General features: G+C 40.2%; 1 protein-coding gene across 2 annotated transcripts in view; it reads right to left on the bottom strand.

Moving 5' to 3' along the window:
- The window catches only part of BEND5 (BEN domain containing 5), a 1,382,785-nt gene that overhangs the window by 1,356,036 nt on the left and 8,338 nt on the right, over positions 1 to 18,411 (bottom strand). For both annotated transcript variants that reach the window (XM_084852552.1, XM_084852551.1), the window contains exon 2: positions 14,389 to 14,511. In XM_084852552.1, the coding sequence (XP_084708678.1) occupies positions 14,389 to 14,511 (123 nt within the window). The remainder of the gene's footprint in view (positions 1 to 14,388; positions 14,512 to 18,411) is intronic.

Raw genomic sequence — 18,411 nt, 5'->3', positions numbered from 1 at the left:
AGTCTTCTGCTAGTGTTTGTGCACCACTCATGGGATAGCACTAACACATTTTCTCCTTCCATTCATGATTATTTGGATCCAAGCCAGTGTACATAGACCAAAGGGAGAAAGCTAGGATATAAAAAAGGGCAGAATCAATATACACCAGGAAGGAGAACAGAAAGAAGAAAAGAAGGGGAGGAGAGATATCTGAACTAAATAATACAAGATTATAAATGAAGATAACAACCTTTAAGTTTTCCCACCAAAATACAGAAAGGCATTGAAGCTATTCTAGGAATATAACCACTAGAATCAAAATATGGAAGAGAAAAGGTGAGTTCAGAAAGATTATGGTATACTGCCAGGATGAAATACCTGGAGCATAATAAAGGGTTGGACAAGGGAATGGTGAAGAATGAGAGACACTGAAGACAATATTTGAAAATGAAGTATTTAATTTACAAAGAAATAGAATTAAGGTAAACAGGAACATGTATACTAGGAACAAGTATGTATACTAGGAACAAATACAAATGTTGAAGAAAGATCCCTGAGTATCCATCACACAGTTCCCTTAAAGACAATGGCACAACTTTTTCTACATTAATATATCATCATATTGTCAACGATTTCATGTGGTTTCTTTAACCTTGACTAGAACCCTTGGGACAAGGAACCCACCTTGCTCTTTATGTGCTACCAAAGCAAGCATTCCCCCCACCACACTTTAGGAACTGAAGGTCCATATCCCACTGATTTCAGGAGGAGAGTGTTGAACACATCCCAATGCTTACACGAAAATCAATGGGTCTTAAAAGTGCTTAACATTGGCTCGACCATGCCCCATGTTTGTCTAACCCTTCCTCTTACTGCCAGCCCCCAGAGCCCCCAAAAATGCTCCCTCCAGGGTCAGTGGACCCTGCTGAGTGGGGTGGGCTGTGGTGCAGGAGACTGAGGGGGAAGAGGGTGTTTGCAGAAAATCAGGTGGAGACATTTTCTGCCCCCACAACAAGTGTCTCTGCCCAATTTTCCATGAACCCCTCTTCCCCCTCACCCCCAGCACCACAGCTCATCCCACCCAAGGAACCAGAACAGAGAGGAGGGGCAAGAAAATCAACTTCTGCCCACCTTCTCCTGTGGGGGGATATCTGGATCCAACCCCGTATAATTTGCAATGCTATGTAAATGGTGTTTTGTTAGTATAAGATAAAATGTGAAGAAACAGTATAGTGCTTTAAAATTATAAGTCATCAAATACTTTGACTACAACGCTTCTAAACTGCCAGATAATTAATATCATACTTAAGAAGAATACCATATTTTACACCTTACAAAGAAATGAATTTTGAAATGCCAGTTAATTTTAAAAAACTACGATTAACCTCTACATTATTTGTACCATAAAACCTCTACCAGGTAAATACATTTCAAATTAAAAACAATTCTTTAAAATACACAGTGCTTGTGACACCAGAAGCAAATTTACACCAGACAACACAGAAAACAAATAATTCTGCCCAGGTGCAATTCAGACTATTAATCTATTGCAAAATGCTACTATGTAAAAACAACCCTTTATATATTGTAGTAATTTACCTCCACTTTATGTCATTACAGTTGATCCCAAAGTTCCTATGAGCAGCAGAAAGACCATGCAGCGATAATAAATGGTGTGCACCCAGTTTGTTTTTAAGAAATACAAACCCTAAATCAAAATTAGCATGGCAAAGGCTAAACCTAGAATGCAATTAGACCACTGAACAGAATCAATAAAAGCAAACATGAAGAGTTATGTGCCTAATCAGAGGAATTTTATGTGCTTAACCAGTGGAATATTATGCTTCAAAGGTAACATTTTGTATTCAAATGAATTTTGAGCTTATCAGGAAAGATGTTAATAAATTATTTCCCTCTGAGTCTCATTATACAACATGTTCATCTTGAAATGGAGGAAAATTGCTGATTTTGCAGCAACAAATCTTCCTTAATAAGTCCTCCTACAAATAGAATTTAAAGAAACAGAAGATATGGGCCATTGTTTATTTCATGAAACCCTCTCCAAAATGTCTCTACAGCACACAGGCAGCCTAGTCATGCAACAGGCCCCATTTCAGCTTTGATATGATCTCAGTGCTAGCAGTAAGGTTTAAAAACAATTTCAAAGGAATAAACGTTACTTTAACTAACCTATCAAAAACCATGTATCCAAATATTTTATAAAGCATTTATTGAAGGATTTCTTTCATTATCTAATAACTTTAAAATAAAGCATTATTTCCTCTCTTTTTTTTTACTTCTACCTGCCACCAGAATTTCTATGTTTTAGAATACATCTGAGTAATTACTTCTAATTACTTCAAGTAATTCTGGAAATTAAATGTACATTAAGTCATGACCAATCTTTAAATTTCCTTACCCATTTCCATGTTTAATTCGCTTCCTCTGTATGTATATTATACAGTCACATGTATTACACAATCCAAATGGACATGCAGAGTTCTAAATAAACAAAACTATATTTATCTGGATGATTCCATGGGTTGAAACTCGACTTAGAGTAGACCAGTTGAAATCAGTGAGATGTAAGATAGCCATTGCTAACTTGTAAAAATATATGGTTATTCAAAATAAACACAACTGTAACAATCACTTTTATTTTTATGATTATGTATTCAAGTAAAGGGATCCCTTTGTGTATAGTATGGGTTTCTTCATATTGTGTATACAATCCCCATTCTTCAACCTAGAGGATCAGAAATGGCAAAAAGCATCTCAGATAAGTTCATGAAGGATACATCTCTAAATGGCTATTCGTCATGCCGGCTAAATGGGACTTCCAGATTCTGGGGCAGTATGCCACTGAATACCAGTTGCTAGGGGAGCAACAATGTTAGTGGGCTATTGCCTTCATGTCCTGCCTGTGGGCTTCCCAGAGGTACCTGGTTGGCCCCTATGGGAAACAGGATGCTGGACTAAATTGACCTTTGGACTGATCCCGCAGAGCTCTTATGTTCATATTTTAACTCAACTGATAAGCAATTGGAGGCCCTTGGAAGATATCTAAGGCATTGGGTTGCCTTGGAATATGATTTTAAAAAATGCAAAAGCTTGGCTGATAAGCGGTTCTAATAGTTGTAAAGACAATCACAATTACTAAAAGAACCTGTGGGGTCCTTTAACAAACTTTATATTGAACAGAGTAACAGTGCCCCCTAGAGTGTATGTGATCAGAACACTTTCTGGATGTCCACAACAAACAGATATCCTGCTGTTTGTTCCCAATATACATTCTCCTTTTTCTTTCCTTTCCTTTTTTTTTTTTTTAACAGTGTCTAAACTGGCTTCTTCTTTGATAATGTAAGTTCAGAGTTGTTCAGGTGGTGGAAGCAATCTGTAAATAATGTTCTGATTGGATAGCTAGACCACTTACATCAGAGATGCAGCTGCTCTCAACACTGGGCAAAACAATAATCCATCTCTGTCAAGGGGACAGCTTTTACTGGTCTCAAATGCCCATAAATAGGTGAAACCTCACCTTACTACTTTGACTCTTGGAACCAACCAAGCAGAGACCCAAAGATGCTATCTCTAAGACCATCTGCTCTACAAGGAACTCCTGCATGTGTCTAAAACCCAAGGTTTATCTCCAGGAGATAAAATATACTAGCTAAGTAAGATTGACTTTATTGATTTTTTACTGGGAATTCTGTGTTTGGATTGTTGCTACCTCTTTTTCTTTCTCCTCACCCCGATTTTCTCAAATAAACTTGTTTCAATACCTTGATATTTGGCTTCAGTTTTTGAAAAAGGAATTTCTCACTAAAATCTTCCATATGTGCTAAGACTGCATGGTTATTAAGAAAGTCCCTTGTATTCCAAGGATAGTTCACAAGGACTTGTAAGATTTACTGTTGTCTAAGCTTTGAGAAACTAAATCCAAAGCACATTCACTTTTTTTTATTTTTTCTAGAACTGGGCTGAAGGGGGAAGTTCCTGGCAATAGGGTTTACAACAGGGGAGGGCAACCTCCAACCCATGGGCCTAATCCGGCCCATGCTGGGGCTCCCAAAGTACCTGGACATCATACAGCAGCCTTCCCCAACTTGGCTCCCTCCAGATGTTTTGAACTTCAACTCCCATCAGAGACAGCAAGAATGGCCAATGGTCAAGAATGCTAAGAGTTGTGGTCCAAAACATCTGGAAGACACCAGGTTGGGGAAGACTGGTCTAGGATCAGCCCTGGTAGCAGCCTGTCAGTAAGTGAAAGTCTTCCTCTTCACCCCCAGAACCATCACAGCTCCCAGTTTGCTTCTGGTCACAATTCAAGGCACTTTAGGGATGAGACTATAATGCTCTAAATGGCTTGGGACCAGGATACTTAAAGGTTCATGCTCCCATATGAACCTGCCAACTACTGAGAGAGTCTTTAGACTCATAGAGACAGCCATTTCAGTGTGGCCTCTCACTACTGAGCTCATTCCCTTTGTACATACATCATGCTCCTTCTCCGATGATTTTCAGAGGACACTTAAAAATGCTGCTTCTTTCTTCACTTTTAATGGAGTCTGGTGCTTTCTACTGAAATAAAACTGTATAGACTGTCCCTTTTATATAGATAAATTAAAGAAGGAGAAGCGTGATATAACATGGCTCCATGAAATCCAACTAGAGAAGGTCATAGCTCAGTGATAGAGCACATGCTTTGTATGCAGAAGGTCTCTGATTCATTCCCTGGCATCTCCAGGTAAGGCTATGAAAGAATCCTGCCTGAAACCCTGGACAGCTACTGCCAGTCAATGTTGATAATACTGGACTGGATGGACCAATGGTCTGACACTGCCTGGGGAGCTTAATATGTTCCTGACTAGTTTCCCTCTGGCTTCCAACAGTGGAATGGTGAGAGGTGCAATTTCAGTGTTTTCTCATTCCCCCTGCAGCCCCCCATGTCCCCCTGAATCTGCTTAAGACGGTCCTGCTAGCAGAATGAAAAAATGAGCAGGAGTTGTAATTTGTATGAGATCAAGCATGCGCTGTAGAAAAGCAAATTTCTGATACAGAAAGGAGATTTACTCTTAAATGCAAGAGGACTAATGGGAAAACATGTAGGAATGATATATGCTCCTAATGAAGGCTGAATTAACAAGACTTAATAAAAACCTGAAGCTCTACCAAAATAGTAAAAACAAACATCAGCCAAACAACATTTGGAGGTAGTTTATTCTAATATTAGATATTATACTTTTTACTCAAATCCACAAAATTCATATATGAGGATTGACGTGATACGGGCCACCCCACATAGCTGATCAAACAACAACTGAATCTGCAATATATGTTCATGGTAATCCTGTTATGCAGATTTAGGTCTTAAATGTTATTGAAGCAGGATATGACAAATATATAATTTAGGTGTGCTGTCTCCAGACAAAGTGAGGATATATAACCATTAAAATTCCACCTTGCACTGATATACTCTGACCATCAGACACCTGGAAACCAGGGTGGAATGCCACAGAAATAGTAGTTATAAAACAATTCCCGTGAGGACACATTGTGATATTTAGGTTTGTAAGAACTATTCCTTCCCACATGTTCCTATAAGAATAGCTATTCAAGTCATTAACATAAACTGTGTTTGCACATTTAAAACTCAAATTGATTATCCAGTTAAGACACACTTAGTCAAGGTGATGTAACAATGTTAACAACTTCATTGTTTGTGTTTCTGTGTGTGTGCACATGTGCATGCACACACACAAAAGAGTTTGAAATAAAGGTCCAATCTCTGCATGCAGTTATCCAGACCTAAATACTCAGTTTTTCTGGAGTTATTTTCCAGGTATTGACAGCAAGACATAAGGCTAGTTCTTGGATGAAACTTTTAACAACATTTGGGATTTATGTGGGTTTTGAGCTTTCAAAGTATTTTAAATACATTCTCATTGATAGCTACAAGAACTCTACAAATGTTGGGGAGGGAGTGGGTGTCTTGTTCAATCATGGATTCTGCCCCTAGTAGGTGACAGCCAAAGCAAGGGGGAACAGGGTAAGGCAACTGGCTGAGGTAAATCTGGGACAAAGCACATTCAGGACCTTGGACAAAACTGAAGGTACTGCCCCCAAAACTGTGGGATCAGATTCAGTACCATGGAGAGCAATCATGCAGCCAAAGTAAAGATGATTATCCTAGCACTGAACTAGAGCAGTGTTCTCCAATGGGGTGCCCTCCAGATGTTTTGGACTTCAACTCCCATCAGCCAGACCCATCATGCCTCACTATCGGGAATGCTGGGAGTTGTGGTCCAAAACATCTGGAGGGCACCAGGCTGGAGAAGGCTGACATAGACCACATGACAGGGCTTTACAGCCAGGCCAGGAGAATAATTCAGGGAGCTCCACTTCCTCAAGTGCTGCATCTGACTTTTAAAGAGCTAATGTCCTTTCCCATAGTGACTCACTTCTTCTGTGGAATGAGAGTTTGAAGAGTGAGGAGCTGGTTGGGGAATGCTCCCCAGGGCCTCCCTACTCACTGGAGGAGTCTAAGGCCCATTTTTCAGAGGCAAAGAGCAGTGGCACCTCCCAGGGATTGAGTGGACAGGGTGGAGGATCTGAGGCAGAGGGCCCCACTTGTTGAGGACCCGGAACTGGTTCTCATTTCTCCTTGGAGTTGTTGTCACTGGAAGTTTCCATTTCCAAGGACTCTCAGTCCTGGGTGATGACAGTGGGGCAGGCTTAGCCTGAAAGACAATGGCTTGCTTACGGCCACCTAATGAAGACTGAGGAGAAATGTGAACCAAGTATTCACAATTCTAACTCACAATTCTAACACTAAAAATTGCATGCAAACCTATGCAGGGTCCAAGCATCATTTTGGGTGGGCCCAGTACACACTTGTACATGGCCCACCTTCAACACACACTATAATCCTATCCCATCCAAACAATCTCCTGAATCATGAAAGAAAACTTTCTAATTCTGATATGTTCTACATTTCTGAAATTATACCTCGACCTATGGTGGGGCTGTTCTACCATGCCCCAACTTTTGGGGGGGGGGTTATCTTTGCCAAACCTGAATAAGTGTCCTACAAAGTTTGCTGATTATTTTGTAACTTTTTGATTGGTCTTAATAAAGGTCTTATCTTATGTATGTTTTCATTTTTAAATTGTAATTGGCCAATGTGGCTGTGAACATGTTATAAATAGACCATTTCACTTTAAAGCTTTATTGTTCTGACCCTTTTCACTACAAAATCATGAATAATCTCTAAGAAGTAAATTTACTTTGCAAGTTCACACTTAATAGATGAAATAGGAAGGTGGCTTTCCTGTCCTGTGTGCAGAGCCAGCTTTCTCATTAGGCAGACGGAGGCAAATGATTTAGGCGGTGGAGAGGGAAGAGTTGTGAATTGTGCCACTCTCCACCCCCACCGTGCCAGTAGGATCTGCCACCTCCAGCAGGTGCTCCTGAGAGCCCTGCCAGCAGCTCTCCTACCATGGCGTTTGCCACAGCAAATGAAGCAGCCGCCATCTGCCCACCACTTTCCTCCTCAGTGCAAGGAGCTTCCCCAAAGTCTCACAAGACCCATCCAGAGTCTCATAAGACCTCATCTGAAGTCTCACTAGACTTCAGCCAGGTCTTGTGAAACTTTGGCTGAGCTCACCACTGCCAGGAAGGAAGGCAGTGACAAGTAGGCAGTGGCTTCTTGCCTCAGGCGGCAAGATAGGTTGGGCCAGGCCTGCCTGCCTCTGTGTGTGTGTGTGTGTGTGTGTGTGTGTGTACTAGACATTTACTCACATGTATTTTTGACCTGTAAATCCTACTGTCACTTGGATCAATGTCCCTTCCACCAGCCTTCCCTCCTTCCTGTCTATGCACAAGGAAATCTGGGACTGGTAGTTCTTGAGAGAACATGTCACGACGGGAAACCCAAACTTCTCTGCCTCTCAAACTACTTTAAATACACAAGCACTCTCTCTGTGTGTTCTAGAGAGCCTGGACCAGCAACATACTGTCCAAAATGTTGCTTGTTCTACTCTAACACTGGGTCTGATTGACTGTAGCAAATCTCACAAGCTTTGGGCAATATGTTTATAGAAACAGGGAAATATATTTCCATAAATATCCTTAAGCATGATCTACAGCTGGGTTAGACTACTCTGAGAGATCGGGGGGGCACTTTCCACCCCACAGGCCACACTCCTGCCACTGCCACACCACCAAATTTGGTGTTGGCAGAAAAAAGGTGGTTTGCCACCATATTTCAGTGGTAAAGCAGTATGAAGGGTTAAAAAGGGTTTAACCTCTGTAGTAGTTTGGCAGCAAACCACCATTTTTTTGCTGCCACTGAAAATTTCAGCAGTGTAGTAGTGGCCAAATCAGAAGACAAGGAGGCCACATGTGGCCCACAGACCATGTGTTGCCCACCCCGATCTACAGTTTAGCCTCATTTTTTTTCTCATGGTAATTGGGTTGTGGCTTGAGTAAGACAGACCTCCCTGAATCTCTAAGCCCCTGCAAAATATACCTTTCTCTCCTCCCCCCACCCCCCGCGTTAGCTATGATCACATATGGCAAAACCTGGTGTCATTTTTGAAGAAGAAAAGGACCTCTGGAAGAAGGCATTTAAAATAAAAAGGAGGGGTGAATATTTTTGTTACCCATGGTGGGTGGCAAAAGGATTCCCCTCTTTCTGCCACTTCTCACTGTAGTTGGCCCCAGAGTCTTAGCAAGTACCACTACAACAGCTTTCAAAATAAAAATCTCCATAGTTAACTTTATCATGCCTACTGCCAGACAAAGGGTAGGGCATTTATAGGGAATATACTAACACCTACTATTATGAACAAGATTAAAATACTCAACATTGTTTATTGCTTTACTATTATATGGATGAAAAATTGATAAATAGAAGTTAGAAGTTGACTGAAGGTTAATTCTGATTTTAAAGCTAACGAGTTTGAGAAATGTAAACCTTTACAAAGGCCAAGTATTTCCAATAACATTACAGGGTAGTTTGAAATCACATTGTTCTGAACAGAAATATTAGAAATAAAATTTATGACCTCCCCAATGCTTATTTATGACCCCTAATCTATTATGTTCAAATAGGTCAAAGAGAGGCAACATTCCACTTTAAAAAGAGCAAGAGTTTCCTGGAAGAAAATAAATATTGGAAAAATAATTTCATGAAATCTCTAGTTCAAAAGCAAAACACTAATAAAATGTTCAGAGTTACAAAGCATTTTAGCTACATCTCTCTCAAAGATGTCAACTGGAGTCAAACTGAAAAACACTCTAGATAATAACTCCCAGAGAACTGAAGAATAGTCAACCACACTAGTCTCTGGAAACATAGAAACACAGGAAACTGTCTTATAACAGGTCAGACTATTTTTCCTTCTAGCCAACTAATGTGTGCTGTAACTGACAGCAGCTCTCCAGGGTCTCAGACAGAGGTTTTTCACATCATCTGATATCTGATCTTTTAAAATGGAGATAGAAGGAATTAACATGGGACATTTGGCACGCAAAGCATATGTGCCTCAAGCATCCCCAGAGCATCCTAGGAAGAAGTGCTTCAAGTTTCCTGCCTGTTTCCTAGGTCACTCTAGGAATGAGGCTTCTATGGCAGGAACTATAGAGCTTGTTCCTAGAGCATTTTTCCTTTTATTTTATTTTTTTTCTGATTAAATTCCAGGTACCAGAGTGGAATGTCAGAATCCTTCAGCAAGAGAACAGATTAGAGGAAGAAGGGCTAGGAGCCAGGATTCTTGGATGGCTGGATAGTTTGAGAACTGAAATTTCTGGGCGAAATGTTCCTTTAATCAGATTAAAGCAGGGACCAGGCCTCTAAAACAGTCTTGGGCAGAAGTTGGATTTGAGTGAATGAGTAGTGTGCATGTGCATTTGTGTGTGAGTTGTATGTTGTATATGAGTTGTATGTGAATGTGCATCTATGCACGTGCACATATGTGCACGTTAACTCATACGTGGCCCCCACCACCCCAGCAGACACCCAAAGTGGTCCATGGGGCCAAAAAGGTTGTACAACTCTGATCTGGGACATCAAAAGCTATGGATAGGTCTAGAAATATCAAAACAGAAACATTTTCCCTTTCAGTCTCCAGGTGTACATAACCTATCACAGCCAGAATGAAAAGGGACTAAATGGTTCTCATCAGAGGCATCCCTGAAGCTCAACTGCAAAGGCATTATTTATTTATTTATTTATTTATTTATTACATTTTTATACCACCCAATAGCCAAAGCTCTCTGGGCGGTTCACAATGAAATCTCACTGTAAGCTCTTAGTAAAAACCTAACTGTTTTAAATTAATGAATACCATATACAATTCAAATGCTGCAAACACAGACAGCTTACTAAGTTGGTGGCTATCCTTCATGCACCATCAGATCAGCTGTATGTGAAAATGTTCTGTACATTGCTGCCAATGAGCTTCATGTGACATTTAAACAATTCATGGTAATGCATGCTAATTAAAGAGACAGAGCTCTATATTGTTAGGCAGTGAATTCATGACTGACACTCTGTTTATGAGTATAGGATCAAACATTTTCTCATGAATAACAGCTTGCTTGTACATATAACAGAAAACACATTGCATATATTTTAATTGCATGGGCCTATTCCATACTATTTGTATTCTCCAAGCACTTGTTTCCAACAGAGGTAAGTTATCTCTTCACTGAGGCCAAGAGGTGATAAACTGTTCAGCTGGAAAATCCAGAACATCTCCCTAGCAGAAGTTCCCCTCTGCAAGGGTGGGGGACCTATTAAGATGGTCCGCCCCTGGAGGCTAATGGATCCGACTGGTTCCCAGAGGGCTTGGGGGGGGGGGTGGTTCCAGCGGGCACTCCTGTCGAAGACCTGGTCAACCTCTTAAGGGGTATGCAATTCTTGCAAGAATTCTTACAATTTCTTTCTTTCTTTCCTTCTTTCTTTCTTTCAACACCTGCTGCACTTGCAGGAGCCCAGGCCTCTTCTCCAGCCTGGCAGTTCTTTCTGAATTCCAATGAAGGCATGTTTCATTGCCTTCCCTAACAAAGGAAGGTGTAATACTGGTCTATAATTTAAATGGCCATTGGCACCTAGAGGCTTTTTTAAAAAATGGGCCAGAACAGTACCTCTTAAATATATTTATATTTATATTTATATTTATATATATATATATATATATATATATATATATATATATATATATGGTGAACCCTATCCCCTCTTGCAAGGAAAATTAATATTTCCCCTTGCTAAAGCTGCCAAAATCTCACAGTTTGCCTATGAAAACCACGAGGAAGACTAAGTTCTATCCAAACACCATCAGCATCAAAAGATACAATCATCTTTTCATGATCCAAGCAAATACAACACAATGACTGAGTTTGGACAAAAAGCCACAGCTCATCATGGGTTATTTAATCCATGATGAGCCATGGTGCCTGCAGGCACCATATTGCATATGCAATTGCTGATCAGGGTTGTCATGTCATGAGAACTCAATGACTGTGGGTTATCCAAGGGTTAAACAAAACAGATGGTGGGTTATGCAAGGTTGTTTAACCCTCACATAACCAACACTCACCAGGTTTGCACAACACAACAATCCCCAAGCAGTGGTTGCATATTCAAAATGGTGGCTGCACATACCCCACAAACACCACAGCCTCACCGTTTGTTAAATAACCCATGGTGGGCTGTCATCTTGTGCAAGAAGCCCCAATGGTTCTAAAGATAATTTATTCTAGCTGTGATCTGTTATCTTACCAAGTGAAATCAGACATTTGTTATTCCACAAAGCATTTAACAATATGTCAAAGAGAGAAGGGACATAGCTCAGTGGCAGAGCACTTGTTTTATATGCAGACATTCCCAGATTCACCATTTGGCATCTGCACTTTAAAGAGGTAAGGCTACACCAGAGCCTTGGAAAAACTCTGCTGGTTGAAATAGACAGCATTAGACTAGATAAACCTAAATACTTTGATTCAATTTAAGGCTGAATCACACTTTGAGTGCAACACATGCAGAAAAATGGTATACAAATCAAGTTACTATGACTGTGGCTATCTCTCCAAACTACATGAATGTACAACATAGCAAGGTTCGCTATAAATGTAATGTGATTCACACTGGAGCAAAAACCCTACCTTTACATACAAACTGGTAGTGATTAACCAGGAAGGAGATCTTGGGGTTGTATGAAAACACCAGTCCAATCTGTGGCAGTTGTGAAGAAGGCAAATTCCACACTTGCAATTATTAGGAAAGAGACTGAAAATTAAACTGCCAGTTTCAAAATGCCTTCGTAAAATCTATGGTGCAGTCACACTTGGAATACTGTATACAGTTCCAATTGCCTCTTCTCAAAAAGTATATTATAGAATTGGAGAAGGTGCAGAAAAGGGCCAGCAAAATGACCAAGAGCCTGGAATATCTTTTCTATGAGAAAAGGATAATTCTTTGGGACTTTTTAGTTTAGTTAGAGGACATGATACAAATTTTTACAATTTTGCATGGCATAGAGAAAGTGGATAGAAATAAGGTTTTCTCCTTCTCTCATACTACTAGAACTCAGAGTTATCCAATTAAACTGATTAAAAGAGATTCAGGACAGAAGAAAGAAAGTATGTATTCACACAATGCAAAATTAATATATGGAATTAATTGCCACAAGACATGGTGATATCATAGATGGCTTTAAAAGGGAATTAGACAAATGCATGGAAGATTGGTCTACCAATGGTTATTGAGCAGACAGCTATATGGAACCTCCGGGTTCAGAGGCAGTATGCCACTGAATACAGGTGCTGGAGAACAACACTGGAAAGGGACTATTACTTTAATGTCCTGCTTGTAGGATGGGCTTCGCAGAAGCATCTGGTTATGGGAAACAGGATGCTGGACCTTTGGTCAGCTCTAGCAGGGCTCTTCTTGTGTTCTAACATGACAAGAATAACTCTCAAATGTTCCAAATCTTGATTATCTATTTCCAGGGCAATCATAACACAATATGTGCCTTGTTATGTGTGCTGGACCAACTCCCACCTTCCTTTTGAGGTAGAACAGGCTGAGAAGTGCCCCATGTATTATTTACACATGAGTAACTATCATCATCACCATTATAAGTATCCTAAATCTGGACATGTGGAAATCCAGACCTTCAGAGTTTTTAGGAGGAAGGGCAGACAGCAGTCCACTGTCCTTCTAATATGCAAGTATTTAATATTCAGTAGCATTCAACGGAACAGTCAGCTGTGGGTGCAATCATCCAAGTAACAGCTTTTAATCAACTCCAGGTTTCTAATTCAAGTCTTTTATTAAGGATTCAACTTAAATAAAGTCAGAGAAAGTGCAGTTTGCACAAAAATAAAATAAAAAATATTTCCTAACTAGCCCTACATGTTTACTACGTTTAAAATAAGCCCAGCATTTGCTAAGCAAACAGCATTATTTATTTTGTTTATTTACAGCATTTATATACTGTTCTACATCTAAACAGATTCTAGTGCACTGAACAATAAAAGATAAAATGGTATAGAGATAAAAGAAATAAAACACCATATTAAAATGGTTATTTTTAAAAAACAAAGTACCAGTAAAAACTGTGGCTAGTCAGCAAGGAAGGTTTCCTGGAATAAAGAAGTTTTCAGGAAGCTTTGGAAACAACAAAGTGTTGGCACCTACCTGACCTCCAGAGGCAGGGAGTTCCATAGAAAGAGGAGCACCACACCGAAGGCTCTTCTCCAGGTGGACTCCAATCAGGCCATAGGTCTATGTGGAACCACCAGGATCATGCCTTATGTGCATCAATTACACAAGACTTCTTGGTGGGGAACAGCAGAGGCTCCCCAGGTATTTGAAGATGGAGACAAAAATATACTAAAAAATCACCCCATTTTATGGTGTTTCCAGAAGGGCTATAATTGACAGATGGGGAATGAGATATCCAATCAAAAAACAAGAAAGGGTTGTGAGGGTGTCTGCACATAGACTGAAACCAATGGAGATGAGTGCTTAGACCTGTCATTCCAGGGAATCAGGGAAGGAGAGGTGTTAACTGGGAAGGATTTCCTCTTGGATCCCTATCAGACTGGAGGAAAACATCAGCTTGTATATTAATGCAAAAGCTCGATGTCTACATGCATTCCTGGCTTTGTTGCAATGGATGGAAAGAATCTATGGCAGACAAAGAACCCTTTAAGGTCAGATGGTTGAGGCTTTGCTTTTGTTACAGACCTATGTACACCACACAAACATTATTTTATATATTAATTGTAATATATGGTACTGAATTGTATTTTATGATATTGTAGACATTATCTGGTCTAAGTCTGAAATCTATATGTTTTCTATTTATATAATTTTATACATAACATTCTACTTACCACTTTCAAAGCAGGCATCAAATACAAGATGACCCTTTTTTGGCTGTCCAAAGTAACCTGATGGAATAGCAGTATATTTGCTTAAGTTTCCTGTGATAATTTCATCTATTCCTATGTCACTACCTGTTGGAATAAACATATGGAAGTTAATTAGATATTATTGGGAACTTGATACAAAATTGAATAAGGCAACTCTCTTCCTTTGGAGTTTTAATGGCTTGTACAGGTGATGAAATATAATACTCAGTCATATGCTGTGATAGTTTCCAAATATATAACAAGTATTATCTGATAAACAGCATTTCCCAGTAACAATGAAATTTAAGCAGCTAATGATCTGACAACAATACTATAGTTTCAGTGCTCTCAATAACAGGTGATGGTATCAAGGCCTTATTAGACATTATAATTACAATCTGCATCAACTCTTCATCAGTACAAAAAGATTAGGCCAGATGTTGTGGCCATGAGATAAGCAGATCTCTATCAACAGAGGAAGCTGTTTTTCTGCTACCTGAAGAGAGACTTTGAATGTTAAAGATTCCATTTCCTCCAGCCATTAGGTAATTCTACACCATTAGGCATCTATTGACTTTTTTACCTAGTCAAACTAGGTAGGGAGTTTTACACTCCCTAAAATGTTTCTCTTTACTTCTGCTCTCTGTCTAGCCAGGAATCTATTATAGTTGGCCATCAGAAATCAGGGTAAGACATTGCTTCTTTGTCCCAGAATCCTAGATGTAATCTGATACCTGCAAAGCCTACCAGTGACTAATTAATGCAGTCTGCAATCTCCATCTTAAGACTGTTTTAGATGCAGACTTCATGGCCACACTATCCGTTCTAAGCTTTATATTTGTTTGTGCCCCGTGCTCCACTTTTTTTATCATCTAGCACAGGGATAGGCAGCCTGGTACCCCTCAGATGGTTTGGACTACTATAATCCATGATCATTTGCTATGCTGATGAGTATTATAGTCCAAAACATTTGATGGGTACAGGGGCTGCCTGCCCCTGACCTAAGCTGATGAAATGTTCTGGGGAACTCAAAAGCTCACACACACTTCTGTGACATTTTTATTGGTCCTAATAAAGGTACAGACTAACGGTGGATGTTTGATGTATTTACCTATCATCAGAAAACTCTTAGGTGTTGGAGTGAAAGTGTGCAGGCTTAAAGTGAGGAGGGGACAGGGACATCCATTCAAGCCCTGCTCCAAATATCCCATGCACACCAATTCTACTTCAGAACTTTGCACGTTCAATATGAAGGTCTAAAGGGGGCTTCAACGCGTGTTCAGCTGAATGCATTTAGAAGCCAGGAACCCAGATAACGCAGGTTTCCCTTATCTCAGGAAGGCTTTTAGGCACATTCAACTGAATGCGCTTAAAATCCCCATTGCAGGCCTCTGAAGTGGAGGTGGTGTGCAGAAGGACGTTGGTGTTGGGACTTGCATGTGCACCTCCAGCTCCTTCCCAGTTTAAGCCCTTATGCATTCCTGAACAGGGCTTTTTATCACCTACCAAATGGAATGTTTGAGTTGCCTTCAAAGCAAATCAAGTGTTCACCTTCTTGTGCTGCTAAGTTAAAATGGACAGCCTTCTTCATGTGTACTTGTGAAAAAACTTAAAATCTATTCTAATTAAGGCTAAATATGTGAAGCTAATATAATCATATGTTATTCCCCTTTATAGACTAAGGGTGCAATCCTATTGAGATAGACGGTCGCCTCAGACTTTCTCTGCCTATCCAACGCAGGGCGGCTGAAGAACAGATTCCTTCCATGCTCTGGCTGCCCTGCAGTTTGCCTTAGACACCTGATTTTGGGCATCTAAGCAAAGCTTCAGGGAGGGGGTGGGAATGGGGGTGGAGTTCGCATAGGAAGCTGTCTAAAACAGCTTCTGCGGTCTCCTTCCCTTCCCACCACTGGGAACGCCCCCTTTTCGCCCACCACTGGGAACGCCCCCTTTTCGCCCTGTCCGTGCTTTGTATTACAAGCACGGACAGGCACAGAGGGGCAGCCACCACAGTTCTCTCTGCCCCAGCTATGAAGGGTAAGGGGCGGGGAGCATGGTTTCCCAGCTACGAGTTTGTAGTGCTTGGAACCGGAAAACCAAAAAATCCTATCTCCCCCCAGACGCTGTCTAGGGGACACAGGACTGCTCTCTAAATGTACCTTGCTTTTCAAATACATTATCAAGGTGGCTTACAATGAAGTATAAACAACAACAACACCCCTAAAATAGCAAATACATCAAAATAAATGAAAAGGAGCTTAAAAAATGACCCAAGTAAAACAGATCAACAAAAGTTTAAAAGTCTGGGGAAATGAAGAGGTCTTCACTGGTGACAGAAAAACACTGCAGTAGGCATCAGGTGAAGCTCTCTGGGAAGGGCATTCCAAAGCCAGGGTGCCACAAATGAAAAGCACCCCTCCCCGGTAGCTACCTGCCACACCTCAGTTGGTGGGGAAACCCAGAGAGGAGCCTCCACTGACGATCTCAAAACATAGGCAGGCACATGTAAAGAAAGGTGAGCCTTCCATTATCCTGGCCCCAAACTGCAAAAGACTTAAGAAGTCAAGACCAGATGGTGGATGCAGTAATCTCCCCCTACCTCCAAAATAGGCTCCTGGGAACGAGAAGCGTTTTTCATTTCATTTCATTTATGTTCCCCATATAGTTTTACTTCTGATAACTCATCTAAAAGAAGCTAGTTGCTTTGAGGCACATAAAGAGGGAAATAGCAAATTCATCATTTGTAAGATTAAGGCTACCTTTCTCATATAAATTGGGTTTCAACTGTATTCTTCATAATGCATATTTTGTAGAAATCTAAACAGACAAGTATTGCCTTGCAGCCACAAATCCACTTCACATATCAATAAATGTAAGCAAATACCTATGTACTATTTGTTCATTATGGGCTTGAAAGCCAGAGTTTATAAGTGTCTAGCTGTATGCATCCATTTGTCCAAAAGTTTACTAGAGTTCCTTTCTATTGTTTAAATAAAATACAAAGTTACTTTGAATTTCCATACTGTTTTCTCATGATACAAGGGTAGTTGCATATTAAGAATGCTTTACTCATTTAAAAACCACTCCCCACACATCTGCACATAATTTAGATTTACCAGGATAAAGTGGCCATTTGGGGAAGGATTGGTGACCAGCAAAAGTTAAATCTGGCTTATTGAAGAATGATAAATCACTGTATTGTATCTGTCAGGAAGGAAAGATCATCCGTATCAGCACAGCATGTAACAAGAAAGGTTGTTAAGAGGATCAGAACTCAGGTGTGTTCTTGTATTTGAATTAAAGAAACTTCATAGTTGCAGCCCATTGCCGCTAGAAATGTTAATAAGGCAATGCTTTTGCTAAGGAGTTGATAGCATCCAAGTTTAAAGAACTTTCTTCCACAGGAGAACAGAAACAAGGTATCAGACTGGGAAGCTTTAAAGTGAACCCTGATCAGTTAGGTTTTGTCCTAGACTCCACAAGCAAAATGTAAGGGCTTTTCCACATGATCAAAGAAAGCGAGTGCCTGCTACACTTTAGATTTCAAACAGTACTCCCACAAGTTTCTTTTGAAAGCCAGCATCCATTTCTGATTCCCATATAACTGAAGTGGAGTATGACCTTGCTGGAGGTGAATTGTTGTCATCACTTTTTTTTTTAAAGGAACCCAGAAATAACTTAACTGCTACCCATACCCCAAATAAAAATCAAAATGAAAATGAAATTCCAGGATATTTCTATGGGTGTGTAAGAAGAACAAAAAGTGCCAAAGGCTCATATGAGCACTCTTGTGCTTAACTGGCACTGCAGGGCAGTGTTTGCCTCTGAAGAATGAGCAGAAAATAATTTTAAATGTCCACAATAGCATGAGATGGGAAAATGACATCTCAATAATGACACAGACATTATCCAAAAGGTGCTGATGACATTCACGTAAAAACACTGCACGAAGTACTCATAATTTATATGGTACTGGGGCACAACCTGTATAATTCCAGCATCCAA

Source organism: Heloderma suspectum, chromosome 4 (genome assembly GCF_057233095.1).
Source record: "Heloderma suspectum isolate Gila_16-S chromosome 4, 16-S_ref, whole genome shotgun sequence".
NCBI classification, from domain to species: Eukaryota; Metazoa; Chordata; class Lepidosauria; order Squamata; family Helodermatidae; genus Heloderma; species Heloderma suspectum.
This window is presented reverse-complemented; position numbering and strand designations above follow the sequence as displayed.